At 51.7% G+C, this 15,202-nt stretch overlaps 8 protein-coding genes across 8 annotated transcripts; 3 read left to right on the forward strand and 5 right to left on the reverse strand.

The window, feature by feature from the left end:
* Positions 1-914: 914 nt before the first annotated feature.
* CC77DRAFT_849463 (hypothetical protein) lies at positions 915-3,632 on the reverse strand. The gene is made up of 2 exons (XM_018533417.1): positions 2,755-3,632; positions 915-2,704 (listed from the first exon to the last, which is right to left on the reverse strand). Exons 1-2 carry the CDS (start codon positions 3,441-3,443, stop codon positions 1,021-1,023), a joined length of 2,373 nt encoding a protein of 790 aa, XP_018386493.1. The 5' UTR covers positions 3,444-3,632; the 3' UTR covers positions 915-1,020.
* Positions 3,633-3,850: 218 nt separating this feature from the next.
* Positions 3,851-4,612, reverse strand: CC77DRAFT_1008277 (meiotic nuclear division protein 1; the record flags this gene model as incomplete). The annotated part of the gene is made up of 3 exons (XM_018523527.1): positions 3,851-4,149; positions 4,196-4,562; positions 4,610-4,612. 3 exons carry the CDS (start codon positions 4,610-4,612, stop codon positions 3,851-3,853), a joined length of 669 nt encoding a protein of 222 aa, XP_018386494.1.
* A 701-nt stretch (positions 4,613-5,313) lies between these two features.
* Positions 5,314-5,797, reverse strand: CC77DRAFT_913737 (hypothetical protein; the record flags this gene model as incomplete). The annotated part of the gene is made up of 2 exons (XM_018533655.1): positions 5,314-5,699; positions 5,752-5,797. Coding segments are annotated over 2 exons (432 nt in total), but the record flags the coding sequence as incomplete, so codon positions are not given.
* Positions 5,798-5,977: 180 nt separating this feature from the next.
* CC77DRAFT_1019873 (WD40 repeat-like protein) lies at positions 5,978-7,527 on the forward strand. Its single transcript, XM_018524933.1, has one exon. It carries the CDS (start codon positions 6,062-6,064, stop codon positions 7,445-7,447), a length of 1,386 nt encoding a protein of 461 aa, XP_018386496.1. The 5' UTR covers positions 5,978-6,061; the 3' UTR covers positions 7,448-7,527.
* Positions 7,525-9,212, reverse strand: CC77DRAFT_849512 (hypothetical protein). Its single transcript, XM_018533418.1, has one exon. It carries the CDS (start codon positions 9,034-9,036, stop codon positions 7,603-7,605), a length of 1,434 nt encoding a protein of 477 aa, XP_018386497.1. The 5' UTR covers positions 9,037-9,212; the 3' UTR covers positions 7,525-7,602.
* A 120-nt stretch (positions 9,213-9,332) lies between these two features.
* On the forward strand, positions 9,333-10,531 carry CC77DRAFT_1030704 (hypothetical protein; the record flags this gene model as incomplete). The annotated part of the gene is made up of 3 exons (XM_018526605.1): positions 9,333-9,811; positions 9,868-10,233; positions 10,309-10,531. The coding sequence occupies 3 exons, from the start codon at positions 9,333-9,335 to the stop codon at positions 10,529-10,531; spliced, it is 1,068 nt and encodes a 355-aa protein (XP_018386498.1).
* An 882-nt stretch (positions 10,532-11,413) lies between these two features.
* CC77DRAFT_1008282 (hypothetical protein) lies at positions 11,414-11,933 on the forward strand (the record flags this gene model as incomplete). The annotated part of the gene is made up of 2 exons (XM_018523528.1): positions 11,414-11,708; positions 11,761-11,933. The coding sequence occupies 2 exons, from the start codon at positions 11,414-11,416 to the stop codon at positions 11,931-11,933; spliced, it is 468 nt and encodes a 155-aa protein (XP_018386499.1).
* A 742-nt stretch (positions 11,934-12,675) lies between these two features.
* CC77DRAFT_850320 (hypothetical protein) lies at positions 12,676-14,770 on the reverse strand. The gene is made up of 3 exons (XM_018533422.1): positions 14,089-14,770; positions 13,449-14,024; positions 12,676-13,400 (listed from the first exon to the last, which is right to left on the reverse strand). The coding sequence occupies exons 1-3, from the start codon at positions 14,651-14,653 to the stop codon at positions 13,024-13,026; spliced, it is 1,518 nt and encodes a 505-aa protein (XP_018386500.1). The 5' UTR covers positions 14,654-14,770; the 3' UTR covers positions 12,676-13,023.
* Positions 14,771-15,202: the final 432 nt, after the last annotated feature.

A 15,202-nucleotide genomic window follows, 5' to 3' on the forward strand; every position in this document is an offset into this window, starting at 1 on the left:
GGGGCCTCCCCAAGCTTTATACTCTTCAAGATTTAGGCGACTGCGGACTGCGCTACCGGCCAACGCTATAGACACATCACTTCTACCATGGTTACCTATGGGCACATTACCGCTTCACAAGCCGCCAGCAAATCAGTTTCATCATGTAACCAACCCACCAAGAGTTCTGTTTGAGAGGTTTTCGATCAAGTCATCGCGGGTTGGGGCGCAGATACCACAGGATCACAGTCAAGGGTCTCCACCATGATCGACGCCAGTTCCCGGCGCCATTTAACTCGCGAGATCCTATTTGGGTGCTCGAGATAACATTTTAAATATTTGACAGGCTGTTGTTCGTCTCCACACTCGAACACGTGTCAGCACATGTGATTGAGACTACTACTGGCTCTTCTTCACACCGAATGTCGGGACTGTACTTTAGCGGGCAGAATGATCGTAATAGCTTGTGAGGGTACGAAATGCTATACCTTCGCTACCATCCACTTCCCGCTAGTGTTGCGAGGACTCAAACCAAACAAGCCACTTACAACTTCTATATCCTGCAACGACCTAAATGAAAGGATCTATGCTCAGAAGTGTTATGACTGAAGTGTGGTGACAACGCAACTCTGCAACAATTGCGCAATAACTTTCGGCGGGTTCACCAGTTGCATTTCTGCTGTATCATACTCTAAGGTAATACGCTGTTTCGTACAGTAACAAACTATCAAAAACAAGGTAGTGTATATCTTCACACCATGCCTTGGGTATGAGGTTTGGCCTATGATAAGCGTGCCTTTGGAAGAAAGAGTGCGCGTGATGCAGTACATGCTGTGTGCCTCCACCCAACAACATTTTTGCCTTTTTCGTTGGCACAGGCGGCCATGAGACCAGAACCCGTCAGTCTATGAATCATTCATTTCTGTATAAACAGCTTGGCAAACCTAGAAGTAAAGCTCAGAATCGCAAGACCAGCACTACCCTTGTGCTTCCGTGTCGTGTCTATGCTTGCTTATATCTTAGAATGCACATGATGGTTGCTTAACCCCATTGGAAGAGTGTTTGCTTTTTGCCCTTGTTACCCTTCTTCTTCCCTGCCGCACCGACATCCTCCAGAGCTGGCGTTGATGTTCCGCTGTTTGCCCCAGATGGGCCGGCCCAAGGATTGCTCACTGGTGTATTGCGACCGCTGTTATCGCGCGTTAGAGCGCGGCCAGTATATCCTGGACTGAAGAGTGTACTGGTGGGTTTTGCGGCTGCTGGGAGAGCAGGGAAGGCGTCCGCTCCAACGGGCTTCTTGTTTACATTTGTTGACGACGCAACTCGAGATGGCATGGGCGAAGGACGTGCGCTCGTTGCGGCAGACGAAGAAGCCCAAGGCGTCTGTCCAGGTTTCGCACCGACGCGACCTGCTGGCGCTGGTAGAGCTGGGAAAGGATTGCTCGACGATGCGTTCGACCAGCTGGCTTGCTGGTTGGCTGTAGACCGGGATGATTTAGCTGTTGAGCTCTTTAACTTCAGTACACGAGAGCCTCCCCGCACAGTTGATCCGCCGTTCAACGCTTGTTCTGTCGCGGAGCCCGGCAGTGAAGGGTAATCTTCGTTAATAGCCTTCCAGTCGTTCCACGCTTTCAAGAGACCTTCCCGCTTTGCTGGAATTTCAAAGATATCTGCCAATTCCTTGATCAGCTTTCCTATCTCCTTCGAGTTGGCGTCAAATAGTGCAAAGAATCCCTCGATCAGTTGCGCTGCCGACACGTTAGAGTTCCGATAGGCTGAAACTGCAGCTCTAAACTCCTGCAGCTTGATCGCGCTACCTCGAAGCATGTTTGTGGCTCGTTCCGTAACTGCGTTGTGGCGCAATAGTCGAGCCTGCTCCTGAGGTGTTTGTGGGACTGGGTTGACTGGTTGTTCGTTCACACTCAACTGAGCGACACCATTCGTGATATTGCCTGCAGCCGCTGGCGCCGGGCGCGAGGCTGTTACAGTGGGAGGTTCTGAGGCGCTTGGGGGAGGCCTGGCAGCGAACGCCTCGCCCGGAGTTGGTGCAGATAGTTGGCCACCGAAGGTTCTTCCAGTGACTGAATGAGTATTCTGAGCCTCCCTCTGCCTCTGGTAGGCGAGCTCTGCTCTGCTCAAAGGTTGCGCAGACGACGCAGGCACCGGCTCTGCGTTCGGATCTCGTCCACGTCCACGACCTCTGCCGCCCTCGCGTCTACGCTCATCTCGCCTGTTGTTACCCTGACCTTGGTCGTGCGGCGCTCTGATTTGGAAGCCAGACATGTCAACTCTGCGAGCATCTCGCAACGCGTCCTTGGAAAGACCGTTGGGATGCACTTCCAGCTGATGCGCCTTGAGATCCATTTCAGAATCAAACACGACGAATTTCTTCTCTAAGCATTCCCGGTCAGGACAAAGAAAGTGGTCCTTCCGGAAATGCACCTCAAGGGAGTCGTAGTTGACAAAATATTGCTGTTTTCTGCTCCCCCCTTCTCGGCGATCGCAAATGTGGCAGCGCTCGTGCTTGTCTCTGCAATGAGTGTAAAGCTCATCGTCGCCATAGAAGCGCTGTCTACAGAAGCCACATTCCGGATGTCCCTTGAAGCCACTCTGATCTATTGCTCCAGGGTTATCGTCGCCAAACTTCTGGTGCTTTCGCAAATCGGCCTGCGTGAATAGCTCGTGCTCGTGCGTGAAGACTTTCTTGTTTCGTGTACACAGGTCACTTCGGAAATGTTAGCGAATGCAGCAACACTGAGACTATGAAGTACATACCACATCATTTTCCCGTGCGCCGTCTTGACATGGCGATGCAAGTCTGGCCAGCCTAGGCAGGCGACGTCGCACTCGCTGTCAGGGCAATTGTACTGTAGCAACAATCGCGCGTCTTCGAAAACGCCAGAATTCTCAAAATGTATGCCTAAAGTGTCATCGGATCGGAAGAACTCGGCGGTTGAGAAGTCCTCGTAGTTCTTCTCTGCGTCGTCTGTGAGGATAACGTGGTCTGATTCTGTTCGGCAGTGCGCACAAGCTTTCGTCTTGTACAGGGCGCGCATTCGGATAGAGCAGATGTGACATGTCCGGTGGTTGCAAGGAGCAACGGCTGTGTGCTGAACGGGCGAGGCGCAAATGAAGCAGACTTCGGCGTCGTCGTCTTCGTTGTCCGATTGCTGTAGGTTCGGCTTCGCGAGAGCAGGCGGAGCCTGTCCATTCTCTTCTGCCTCTATCGCAGGCGCCTTGCCCTTTTCTGGCGCATGTCCACCACGACCGCCCGCGCCATCTCTGTTGCCGCGACCTCGTCCACGGCTCTGAAAGCCGCCCCGTCCACGTCCCCTCCCCCCAAAGCTATCGTGGCCATCTTCTGCCCCGACGTTTCCACCTCTGCTACGTCCACGGCCTCTGCCTCCTCTCCGCTGTGGGCTTGCAGGCACTTGTGCGTTTTCTTGGGCACCAGTCGAGGCCATCGCGGGGTATAGGGTCTGGTTCCAGGGATGTGTACAGGGAATTGGTGGTATGGAGAGTGTCGAAGTCTTTTTGGGGAGTGACGAGAGGCGAGTTATAGGCAGGCCAGCGAGGCCTCGTTCTACAATAGGCGTTTGGTGGTGGGTTGGCAAAAGCTACTTGCGATGACGATGTTCACAAGCGAATGGAAGTGGTCCCTGCTGAAACATGACTCAAGCACTTATAAATACTCCGAAGTGGCGCATTATTATGGCATACCCGGCGATGAGTCGAAATGATTTCGCTGTAACATCTCTACACGATAGTGATTACGCCCTTATTGCTGCATCTTATTGTACAGTAGACGATCTCCTAGTGGAGACTTCGACACATGCGTCATGAAATTCCCCGATGCCTAACTCGTCACATTTCACAGCTCACGTAGGCCTCCCTCCTCCTCGTCGTACTCGTCGTAGTAGAATGACTTCAGCATCTCCTTGAATTCCGGCCCTCCACTACCACCAAAGTACTGTTGATTGATCCAGCCTTGCATGACGAGAATTTGATCAGTAAACTTCTCTGCGTCAAGATGAGCACGTTCAGTTTCGGTAGCCTTCTTCTCCAACTCGACCGGATCTTGATCGCTGTACGCAGATAGCTCGATCCTGAGTTTCTCGAGGTCCTTTGTGAGTTCGGCATGCTTCGAAATCAGTGTCTTCCGATCACCACCTATGAGTGGTGAGTGCGAATGCGATAAAGATACGGTAGTATCTACCTGTCTCCATGAGCATATCCTCATCCTCGGCGCGAGCCGCACCTGCATCGTCCACCCTCGCCTGAAGCTCGTTTACTGCAGCGTTGGCCTTGTCGAACTCCTCTTGGGCTTTCTTGAGAGCTATTTCTTTGGCTTTCTTCTCATCGGCTGGAAAGCTCCAGTACCAGTTACCGCTACCAATCTTCTCAACACGGATTTTATTGTCATCTGAGAGTGCTTGGAGGTAGTCCTTAACTTGCATGCCGTTGATAGAGGAAACTTGCGGCAGTGTCTTCTCGAGATCTTTGATGCTGTGGGCCTGTGCCGTTTTGTGAAACCAGGCAAGAATGGAGGCCGCTTTCTGCGGGTTGGGTTGGGTTTTCGGGGCCTGCCAGGGTTAGTGAGTGCTTCAGCCGCTCCTATGTCTGAACTGACCATATCCGCTTAGAAACGACAGATGCTCTTGCGAACCATGTGAAACACAAAGGATACACGAGAATTGATGACTGTGATGGAGCGCGTGTAGATGTTAGTTTCTCAAAAGTCTTCAATAGCTCTTCATGGCGGATGCCTTCCTTGAGAAAGGCACGCCAAGGTGCCAGCCGTCGAAGAAGGTAGGCACGACCGCAATCAACTAGACCTTTGATCGCAACGCCACTTTTGCAGCATCCTGAGACTCTGTGGCTCCCTAACTTCGGTTTTGTCTATAGATTCGCATATTCGGGCTGAGAACACGAGCCTAAATGTATCTTGGGGGTTCAGAAGATACATCTTGCACTGTTGTTGGCTTGCTGAGATATTGTCTTCGTCATCAAACGCCGTGTTTTTGCCTCTTTCTTCCAAAAATCTCTCGATACTCTCACCGCAGGCAGAGACGGGGCTTCTGATCATTCGTCGCGTTCAACAGCACCCTCTTCTGAGGTATGCAAGTCCATCTCCCGTTAACGTCGTAATGTTCACTCCAGCTCTTCCTCTGCCAAGTCGTCATGTGACTCCTCGTCAGACGAAGTCCACGTTTCTAGGCGTGCCCTTTCCTTCGCGCGCTGCTTCTCTTTACTAGCCTGGGCTTTCTTCTTGGCTCTAACGATAGCTCCTTCTTTCTTACCACCAGTACCCTGAGTCCACTGCTTCTGACGAGCAAGAACCTGCTCTTCGTCTTCCTCGGCTGCCTCAGTAAAAGCTAGATCGCCCGTCTCACCTAGCGCGCCTCGAGCAGTCTCTTCCATCAGGATACTTAGAGCGATAAGCGCAGATTCGTCCATACCTCTCCAAGTTCTTTGCATCATGCGGGGCCCCTTAGTCCTGGCCCATAGTGTTGATACGTAGGTCCCCAATACATCTGCGAGGTCGCCACTGGGAAGTTTTTGGTTTGCAGGCAACTTGGAGTGTGCAGGGTAGTAATCGTCTTCCTCGTATCGCATAGGAGCATTCTTTCGCTTGAAGAGAACCTCATCCGGGCGCAGTGGTTTCCTGGATGCCTTTGGATCACGGATGTGGGCTATTAGACCGGTTCGAGCGACTTTGCCTTGAAGATTGTTAGGTTATGCATTTTGATTGTTAACAAATGCGTCTCTTACGATGGACGGCATCGTAAACAGTAGCGCGTCGTTTTCGTGGTCTCTTCTTTACTTTTTGGCGACGAGGCTCTTCATTATCAGTGGCCATTTGAGATGACTTCGATATAGCGCTGTATCGTCGTTGTGTTGAAACACAAGGGAGGGTTCAGGTAAGCGGCTTGCTTGACTGCAAGGCTTGAACGTTGTTGGTGAATGTCTTGCTACCAATGATCCCTGTCGCGTTGCGGATGCCTGGGCTACAACGTCATAATCCTCTGCGCACCCTCTCCTTCTTCTGTCGCCCCAAAGCACACAAAGCATGTAGTCGCATATGAGCACTCAACACGAGCTCGACCGTGCGTACGGCTTCATTCCCAACCACGTCCTCAAGCGCGGCTATGCCTCACGTCTCACATACGCGCTGCAACCGTCTCCTACCGTAGTCTTCAGCCAGCATCTACCGGCCCTCGATGATCCGCACGAGCGCATACCGGCGCATATATCCGGGGTGAATGCTTTGACCATCGACAAGTTTGAGGGGCGATACCTGCTCTCTGGAGGCGCAGACAGCTCGATTGCAGTATGGGATCTCGAGGCGCAGACTGCGGCAACCGAGGCAGGAGACACCTATCTCCCCCTCACGGCGGTGAACAAGACGAGTGAAGAGCACAAGTTAGGCATCACGCAGATACAGTTCTACCCCTTTGATTCTCTGGCATTCCTTACATCATCGTACGACCACACCGTCAAGCTCTACTCCAGCGAAACGCTTGCGCCGTCTGCGTCTTTCAACCTCGATTCCGTCGTGTATAACATCTCGCTCTCGCCCATCGCCTCGCATCTCCTCGTCGCATGCGCGACGCAACATCCGAATGTGCGTCTCGTCGATCTTCGCTCAGGCGCCACGACACACAGTCTTGCAGGCCACTCTGGCGCGATCCTCTCTACAGCATGGAGCCCTGTGCGCGAACATATTCTTGTCAGTGGAGCTACAGATGGCAGCATACGCTTCTGGGATGTACGCCGCAGTGTAGGTGAATTGGGTGTACTGGACCTCGAAGATTCAGTCGGGGTACTTGGGAAATCTACGTCCTTTACTCGCAACTCGACCAACGCACAGGCGCACAGAGACGCTGTGAATGGGCTCGTATGGACCGAGGATGGCAAGCACCTAGTATCTTGCGGGCACGATGCGCGAGTACGCGTCTGGGACACGGATACTGGTGCCAATACCCTAGCAAACTTTGGCCCCATGGTCAAAAACTCTGGTCTTGCGCCTCGCATTCCCGTTCTTGCGCCAGTGCAAAACCTCCAGCCCGGTGCTGATCTCATGTTCTATCCTAACGAGCACGAGATCCTTACCTATGAGCTCTTTGACGGTAAGCTGATCCGTCGACTACGCCGCTCACAGCAGCCTCAGACGAACACTTCATCCAACGCGTCTGGAGCAGCAGCAGCAAAGGGACAGCGCAACGTCAAGGACAGAATCACAAGTCTGGCCTGGCGACCACACCACGTGGAGATGTACTCTGCCCATGCTGATGGCAGTATTGCGACATGGAAGCCAAGAACAGAAGAAGATGCCGAATTAGACGATGAAGAGGAACTCGAACGGGAAGAGAAGGAGGTAGACAAGAAGCGAAAGAGAGGCGTACTAGACGAAATATACCAGGGATTGACGAAGAAGCAGATTACATTTGGCAACATGGGCTTGTAGCTAAATAGTAACAACATTTGAAACAAGATGAATTGAAATCGCTCAGGTCATTAATTACAATAGATGCTTTCCGCTACGTCTCTTCATATCTCCATGGCATGCGTCGTAAACTAGTCTCTCCTGGATGTGTAGTGTCTGTCTAGCTTCGTACTCACTTACTCAGACCCAAAATTCGGTAATCGAGCAGGAACAAATGCCTCTCCATCATCTTCTCCTCTCCTATCTTCCCTCACCTCTTCCTTGATAGACAAGGGTCGATTCGGTGTGACAGCCTTGCTCGAATAGTCACTCTCATCGACATAAAACCCACTACTATCCGGCATTGTCTGGCTATCTACGAAATTGGGAAATGGCATCGAGTCGCTCTGGTCAGCCGCAGGCGCAGTTTCGCCAGCGGGCGTGCGTACAAGCGGCGATACAGTCGAGTTCACAGTCGCCATTGCATGAGCTGGCGACAAGGAGCGAGGCGTACTGGATTTGGTAGAGAGGGCTTTTTGGTCGGGGGCTAGGCCACGCTTGACGGCGAGCTGTTGGGCTTCTTGACGCTTGCGGTGGACTTCCATTTCTTCCTCTAGACGCAGGCGTTCCTCTTCTTTTTGTAGTTGGTCGAGAGTGGGGACTTCTTCGATGGTTTCGGAGGCGGAGCGCTGGGTCAATGGTGGTTTATCTGAGTTGCTTGTGTTGCGCGAAGAGACAGTTCGGGTGGATACGCGTGATGCAGAGGGCCGCTTGCTCTTACTTGAGCGTGCCTTGTTGTTGCTGGTGCTATCTTCGTTCCACTGGCCTGTGGTACGTCGCTCGAGCGCGATGGTGAACTCGTCGTCGAGCGGTACCGCGTCTTCAAGCTCGTCTTCGCTGGGGAAGATGTCGCCTCTAGAACTCAGCGAGTCGGTCGTGTGTCCCGATGTTTGCGTGTTGCTTCTCTGCCTGCGATGTCCCTTGTTCTCGGGCCCCTCGAGAGCATCCTCATCACTGTCGTCGATCAGCGGCTGTTCCTCTTCCAGACTCCTTCGCATTGCGCCCGGGTGCTCTGTGAGGTCTGCCGCTGATGGCTTGTATCGCAGTCCCCGACCCCCAATCTTCCAAGGCAGTCGTCCCAGGAAGCCAAAGTAAGAAGAACTTGGGATGAGAGTCGGGTCCTGGGCGCCGTCTCGCGGCAGCGTCATGCTTTTGCGCCGCGGCGTATTGTATCTCGGATCGCGATTTCGCTGTCCATAAGTCATGCCGCTCTGTCGGCCAGGCTGCGTCGTCGCGCCATAGTTGGCCGCGCCGCCGAGAAAGCGGTCGAGGTTGTCAGTGCCCCAGCCCAAAAGACCGTCGTTCTCGTCGTCCTCCCAGTCGTCGTAGAAGTCGAAGCTGACTTCTGCCCGGCCGCGTGATCGTCCGCGATTGCGCCGGCGGTCGTTGTGCGCTGGGAAGCATGGCGCCGTACACGCATTGACGCATTGGGTGATGGACGAGAAGCATGGGTTGACGTAGCGCTGGGTGAAGCCGTAGATGTTCTCCTGCGCCGATTCGTTTGCGTGCTCGAGATTCTCCGTAATCTGGTGGAGCGTGCGATTCCACCTGGGGTCGCTGCGACGGTACATGATGGCGATGACGACAGCGACGGCTCTTGCTCAGTGAGGTTTCGTGGGTTATTGCGGGTAGCAGCAAGATGCTGCGATGCGACAGCGCATTGGCTTCAACACAGAAACAAACACATAACCTTTCGGGACAAGTTGAGGTATGACGACGTGGTAGATGAGATGCGGCTCGGTTGGGCATTCTAGCCTTCAGAATCCCCAGCCCTGCGTCCCAGCGTTGCAGCACCCCACATCCAGCCTTTCACCCCCACAGTCTTGCTGCTTTCGGCACACTTTTCCGACAAACTCTACCATGCACCATGCGATACATCCGCTTCCTCAAAAGTCCCCGGGTTGTCACTGACAAAACCACGGCGAGAAAGCAAGTCAGCTGCCTCATTACCATCACATCGGATCTTGGAGATTCTTTTCTTCCTTACGACATCCGGCTAGCAGCAGAGCTGTTGGCGACTGCAGATTCGCAAGAAGATGTGCTACTATGGTCGACCGTGCAGTGGACGGCCGGCATGCGGAGTCTGCCCATCACATTTCCCCTACCCAAGTCTCGGGCATCCTGGTCCCATTTGCGAGTAAGAGTGGGCGGGGAGCCGAAACGAATACACGATGAGCTTGCAACCATATCCGACTCTGACGCTCGAGGTGTCGTGTCTGCCTGGAGTCCGCCATTCACGTCTGATGTAGATGCTCCAAAGTTAGTGGAAAGGCGGTTCAAGCTTCTAGATGGACCAATTACTACTATCTGGGAGGAGACAGGAGAGAGCATCGCAAGACATCTATGGTATATATTTTCAGTTTGTGACGTGTCGAACCGTAGGCACTGACTTGGACGTACAGGGACGCTGGTATCACGCTCTCGTGTCAAATAACAGCACTGACAACCCCAAACTCCGATCTAGCTAAAGCATTGCTACCGTCTGTATCCAAACCACGCTTGAATGTCCTCGAATTGGGTACTGGCTGCGGAATGGTTGGTATCGCAATCGCTCAAACCATCTCGAACTCCAAAGTCCTCCTAACCGACCTTCAAGAGGCCAGAGAGATTGTAGAGCGTAATATACACTATGCTATCGAAGCACCAGGCGCGTCACTAGATTTCATGGAGCTGGACTGGGATGCAGATCTGCCTGATATTTTGCAGTCTACCTCAGAACAGCTTGATCTTGTAGTCGCGGCTGATTGCACATACAATCCAGATAGCAGGTATGGCTTTCTCTTACGTCATCCCATATGTTTGATAAAATCAAGGAACAAGGTTGATCTAACGTCCATCTACAGCCCAGCATTGGTGAATACTCTGACACGACTGGTCAAAGCAAGCCCAGAAATCGTTGTTGCTATCGCAATGAAGATGCGTCATTCGAGCGAGGAAGTCTTCTTCGAACTCATGGAAGATGCAGGATTCATAAAGAAAACCCAAATCGAATTTCCGTTACCGGGAGATGTAGAAATCGGTGAAGAGATTGTCTACCTCCATGTTTACAAGGCTGCCACGACGTAGTAGCCTGCAACCATCATGCGCAGCTAAGTCAGGCCAAGACACGACGAGTTAGTGGAAACCAGACGAAAAACGTCCTTCTTGGGGTCCTACTTGTGGACAGCCATTACAAAGGAAGAGAAAATAAAAGAAATTGTACAGCCATGTCGAGTTGAACATGACCGCTTCAGCCAAGGGTTGTACGGAGGCTAGCAGAGTGAAGATCTTACCTGGTTGTATAGGACTACACGCGTACAAAATCGAACCCCTCCAAAAACAAAAGAGGGCCGGTTGCCATTGGTTACAACATACTGACGTTACGCATGTTCACATGAACTCCTTGCCCGATGTGTTCAACACGAGCAGATTCCCAGGCGGTGCAGTATCGTGCATGTACCTAAGTTCCATTGGATCGCGCACTGGAGCCATGTCGATATATCAAGCTACCGCCGACGGGTTACCCCTTCCCAGTTTTCGCACTAGAGTACCGCCAACGTTTCATTGCCAACGCCTTCCCTTATGGATGATATGCTTGTACCTGACAAGCTCCGCTCTAGGGCTACACCTAGCGTGGCATTCGTCGATCACGAAGTTGGGAAAACTGGATACGCAGGCTGCATAGGACGTCTTGTTCATTGACCGCAATGTCGAATACGAATTCTTTCGTGGTTTTTAAGGCAATCTAAACCTTCTCCACACCGTCAGGAACGCCGATGGGTACCATTCTGATGGCCGAGGTTGCGCCGTTCTTTACCATGTTGGACTCAGCACTGACAGTATGGAAATGGCCATGAACTTGTGTAGTTGTCTTGCCCGTCTCCAAGATCATCATCGAATTCTAAATCTCAGCTGAACTGACTCTCATCCCACCACAAACATCGAAAGTCCTCAAACTCGAACATCAGGATGTACGCCTCTATCCTTTCTCTCGCCCTTGCCATTGCACCCGCCGTACTCGCAGCTACTCCCTCCAACTACGGCGGCTGGAATATCGCTATTGAGGACAACAACTTTGAGTACGGCTACCGTTCCACCCACGTCGATGTTTTATATATAGACGCCAACACTGCAAGTGGTGAGCCCGTCGCCGCTGACTGCCAGACTATCAAAAGGCCCGGTGCGGCTCCAGCAGATACTGGATGCGCTCCTGCCAGTTTCAACTACACCTTGGACGGCGACGTCGGTGTTGCCGGATCATACTGTAAGCTACCCTTTACCGCCTCTCCAACACGTGAGACTGACTTTATTCACAGCGTTTGCGCTTGAGCAGACCGTGACGCTCAATGGCACCGAGGTCACTGTATATGGTGCCAAGCTGATCGAAATCAAGTGCACTCCTCACTCCGAAGATGACTTGACATACACGCAGTGCAAGGGTAATGCTATCGTTAGAGTGGATAAGACTGGAGATGAGATCATTGACTAGGCGCTGAAGTATTGTGCTGCATATTTGTACCGGGGTCGAGTGCACATGTTGTATTGTTTATGGCATGTATTCTTTCAGTATTGGACCCGTGGTTAATATGATTAGGGTCTTTATATGTGCATACTTCAGATTATTTCGTCGAATAGAATATAGACTGTACGAATTTCAGCAAAAAGTCTGGAGCCTCAACACATGCTTGGCTGTCATGGTGATGGCAAGGCTGCCTCGGTCAAAGCTTGTAAGTTTATTACGTCCAATCATTGCAGGCTTACATACAAGAAGCAAGAAGGGCCATTGCTCACACTACTCCACTGTCCTTCCAAGCTATACTCCAAAACTGCCTCATACAGCAATTAACGTGGGGTCCGTCGAACCTAGCACTAACAGCCACTAACGACGCTGGTAAGCACTTCTGGCACTAGCCTTGCAGACTACGCCGCTACGCCGCAGACTAGCATATGAACGGGCTAAACAAAGCGTGAAAATGGTGTGAGGTTTGGGGTGTCAGTGGCTTGGCAACATCAGGTAAGAGGCCGATGTAAGTGTGGCGTGATAACCTTGGAAACAAAAGTGGAAGCGTGTTGGTGGCTTTATCTGGAGTGAGACGATACAGAGATAAAGCCGAGAAAGATTATCTTCGTGAAAGAACGTCCAGTTGTGAAAGTCTCACGTTCTCTATTGTATAGGTAAGGCTTGGTTTGCTACTTATCAACAGAGCTCTTTGCTTGCGCATCGAGTTATAGCTTATCAGCCTCATCGTGCTACAATGCTGCGTGGCTGCATTCAGACTAGAATATTCCACAGCCTTTCAGCCGACGTCTAGCAAGGCCTGGTATGTCTCTTCTATTTGGGGGTTGACATTCACCATCTGAAATTTGAGTGTACCTCTAACTGCGCACGTTACATGTTCATTATGCACACCGCACTGATAACGAACATTTGGAAAGGCAACAACCATTTTATATACAGTCTATCATGCTATTTACAGTAGATTACAAGTCCCGCAACCGATTACAGTACTAGGTTGTGCTGGCGACAAGTTCAAGCATGTGTTGATTCCACCCCGAGTACAGCGTGTAGAGCGATTTGTTTAAGGCGATATTTTGTAAGTCAGGCGACGTGATTTAGTTATAAAGGAGTTGATGGCGTCGGTGAGGTGGTGGGACGACTTCGCGCTTGCCTGTAGGAGTCCATTAATATCGCGATGGTTGTTCATGGAACCAAGTAAACTTACGTCTGTGTCACCGTCTGGCGTAGCGGCACGGTTTACAATGGCCTTCTCGCTCTCAGTGAGGAAAGTCTTGATGGAGTTGTTGGAAGAAATGTGTATCGTGTTGCCGTAGCCATCGTATTCTTCAGTCTCCTGGGCGGGGTTCTGAGCGGCTTGTTGTCGAGCTGCTTGCGCACGTCTTCTGTTCGATCTCATTACCCAGACTACACCCAAAGCAATAAGGATGGCAATAAATCCTTTGTTAATGTTAGTCTCACTCTGATGAAATGTGGACATCTACCTACCAAGAACGCCGAAAAGGATGAATAAAGATCTTGCTAGAGGTGTCAAGCCGCTCTGCGGCTCGACACTGACGGCTGTAGCCAGGCTCGAAGGTGTAGCCGATCCAACTACTAAAGAGGATGCCGAAAGCGATGAGGATGCCGATTGTGGTGCAGTGACAGCTAGTGGAGCGGGCACGGTTTGTGTAGTTGTTTGAGCATCTTCTTTGCCTTGTGCAGTTCTTGTAATCGTGACAAAAGTAAGAACAGGAGGCAGCGTTGAGGAGCTTGTCGTTGTCGAAGATTCTGTGGACGACGAAGTAGAGATAGTCAATGTGGGCGGTAAAGAGAAAGAAACCGTAGAGACATCGATGGTACTCGAGATGGTTGCGCTCGTGGTTGACGAAGTCTGTGCGATAGTCGAAGCAGAATCACTCAGGATTGTCAATGAGGCTACTGCAGCATCTGCTGTAGGTTTCGGTTGCTTCTTCCCTGGCATAGGCTTCTCTACTGTCATCGCAGAAGTCGAAGGGGTCGCTAACGAACTTTCAGGAGCTGCGGTCGGCGTTACTGCGGGTGCGGTCACCAAGAGAGGATCCTCTGTAGAAAGGAAGATAGGAAATCAGTGTTTGTCTCACACGTATATAATCCGACCTGGACGTACCTTGATTCATTCCGGGAACCGTCACTAACAATGGGTCCTCTTGATTCATGCCTGGAAGCGCTTCCTCATTTATCTTCGCGCCAGAGTCTACAAGAAATGCTGGCACCGTAGTCGAAGCCGCTCGTATGGTACTTGTTCCATTGATATTGACATCGGCTTGGGCGGTGAGGGTGGGTCTGACGGCAGACGCTACCAGCTCAGGCAGAGCAGTCAAGGTAGCATCCGTTGATATCGAGGGTATAGATATAGCTTGGAGGATCGTTTCTTCTGTACCGACAGGCGTCGGCATGGCTAGAGATGAGAACTGTTCGGTCCGCGATGACAGTATTTTCTCCGTCTCGGTGGGTAGAGTTGTCGGTTGTGGTGGTGATTTGGGCGGCTGTCCTTCCCACGTTCCGTTCATGATCGCATCCGATTGTTGAAGTCTTGTCGCGCCTCTGCGCTTGTTCGTATCCCTAACCTTTTCATCACGATCCTCAGCTACGATGAACGCAGCTGCCATCCTTGGAACATCACGGCGTACCAGCACCGGTCGGATTTCATATGGTCTGCTCGGTGCAGCCATAGCAAGGGGGAATTTCCATAGAGGCGACGAACATTCACAGCATGCGACGATGTTGAAGCGGTGGTAATGCGGGCGCCAGACCCCAGCCGGCTAACAATGGTTCCATACAAAAAGTACGAGATCCCTGATCCAAAAACGTGTTGAAGCTGGTGAACGTTTCGGCATGGACAACAACTTGGGGCGATGGTTGGTCGGGGGAATGTCCGCCATAACCTTTTGCTACCAAACAAGGTGATCACGATCCCTGCACCATGAGGATGTGTGGCTTTTTTGAGACCATGAAGTGCACCAGTCCATTCGTTTGGGAGATCGTGTCCACTTGATGCGGGTTCTCCAAACGTGCGCTTGTTTCGTAGGAGAAGCGAAAGTTTATGGCGACACTCGAAACGTAGCGCATGCGACGGGAACTTCGAGACCGGTCTGAAGATCGAGTGCCACGAGGACGGCCGCGTGGTATGGAGATGGTTCATGGGGGAGGCCCGGTTAATGACACAAGAAAAGGAATGGTAGCCTCGCTGTCAACTCATATAGATCAAATGGCTTGTACCT

The sequence above is a fragment of the Alternaria alternata genome (assembly GCF_001642055.1).
Source record: "Alternaria alternata strain SRC1lrK2f unplaced genomic scaffold CC77scaffold_9, whole genome shotgun sequence".
Taxonomy (NCBI): Eukaryota; Fungi; Ascomycota; class Dothideomycetes; order Pleosporales; family Pleosporaceae; genus Alternaria; species Alternaria alternata.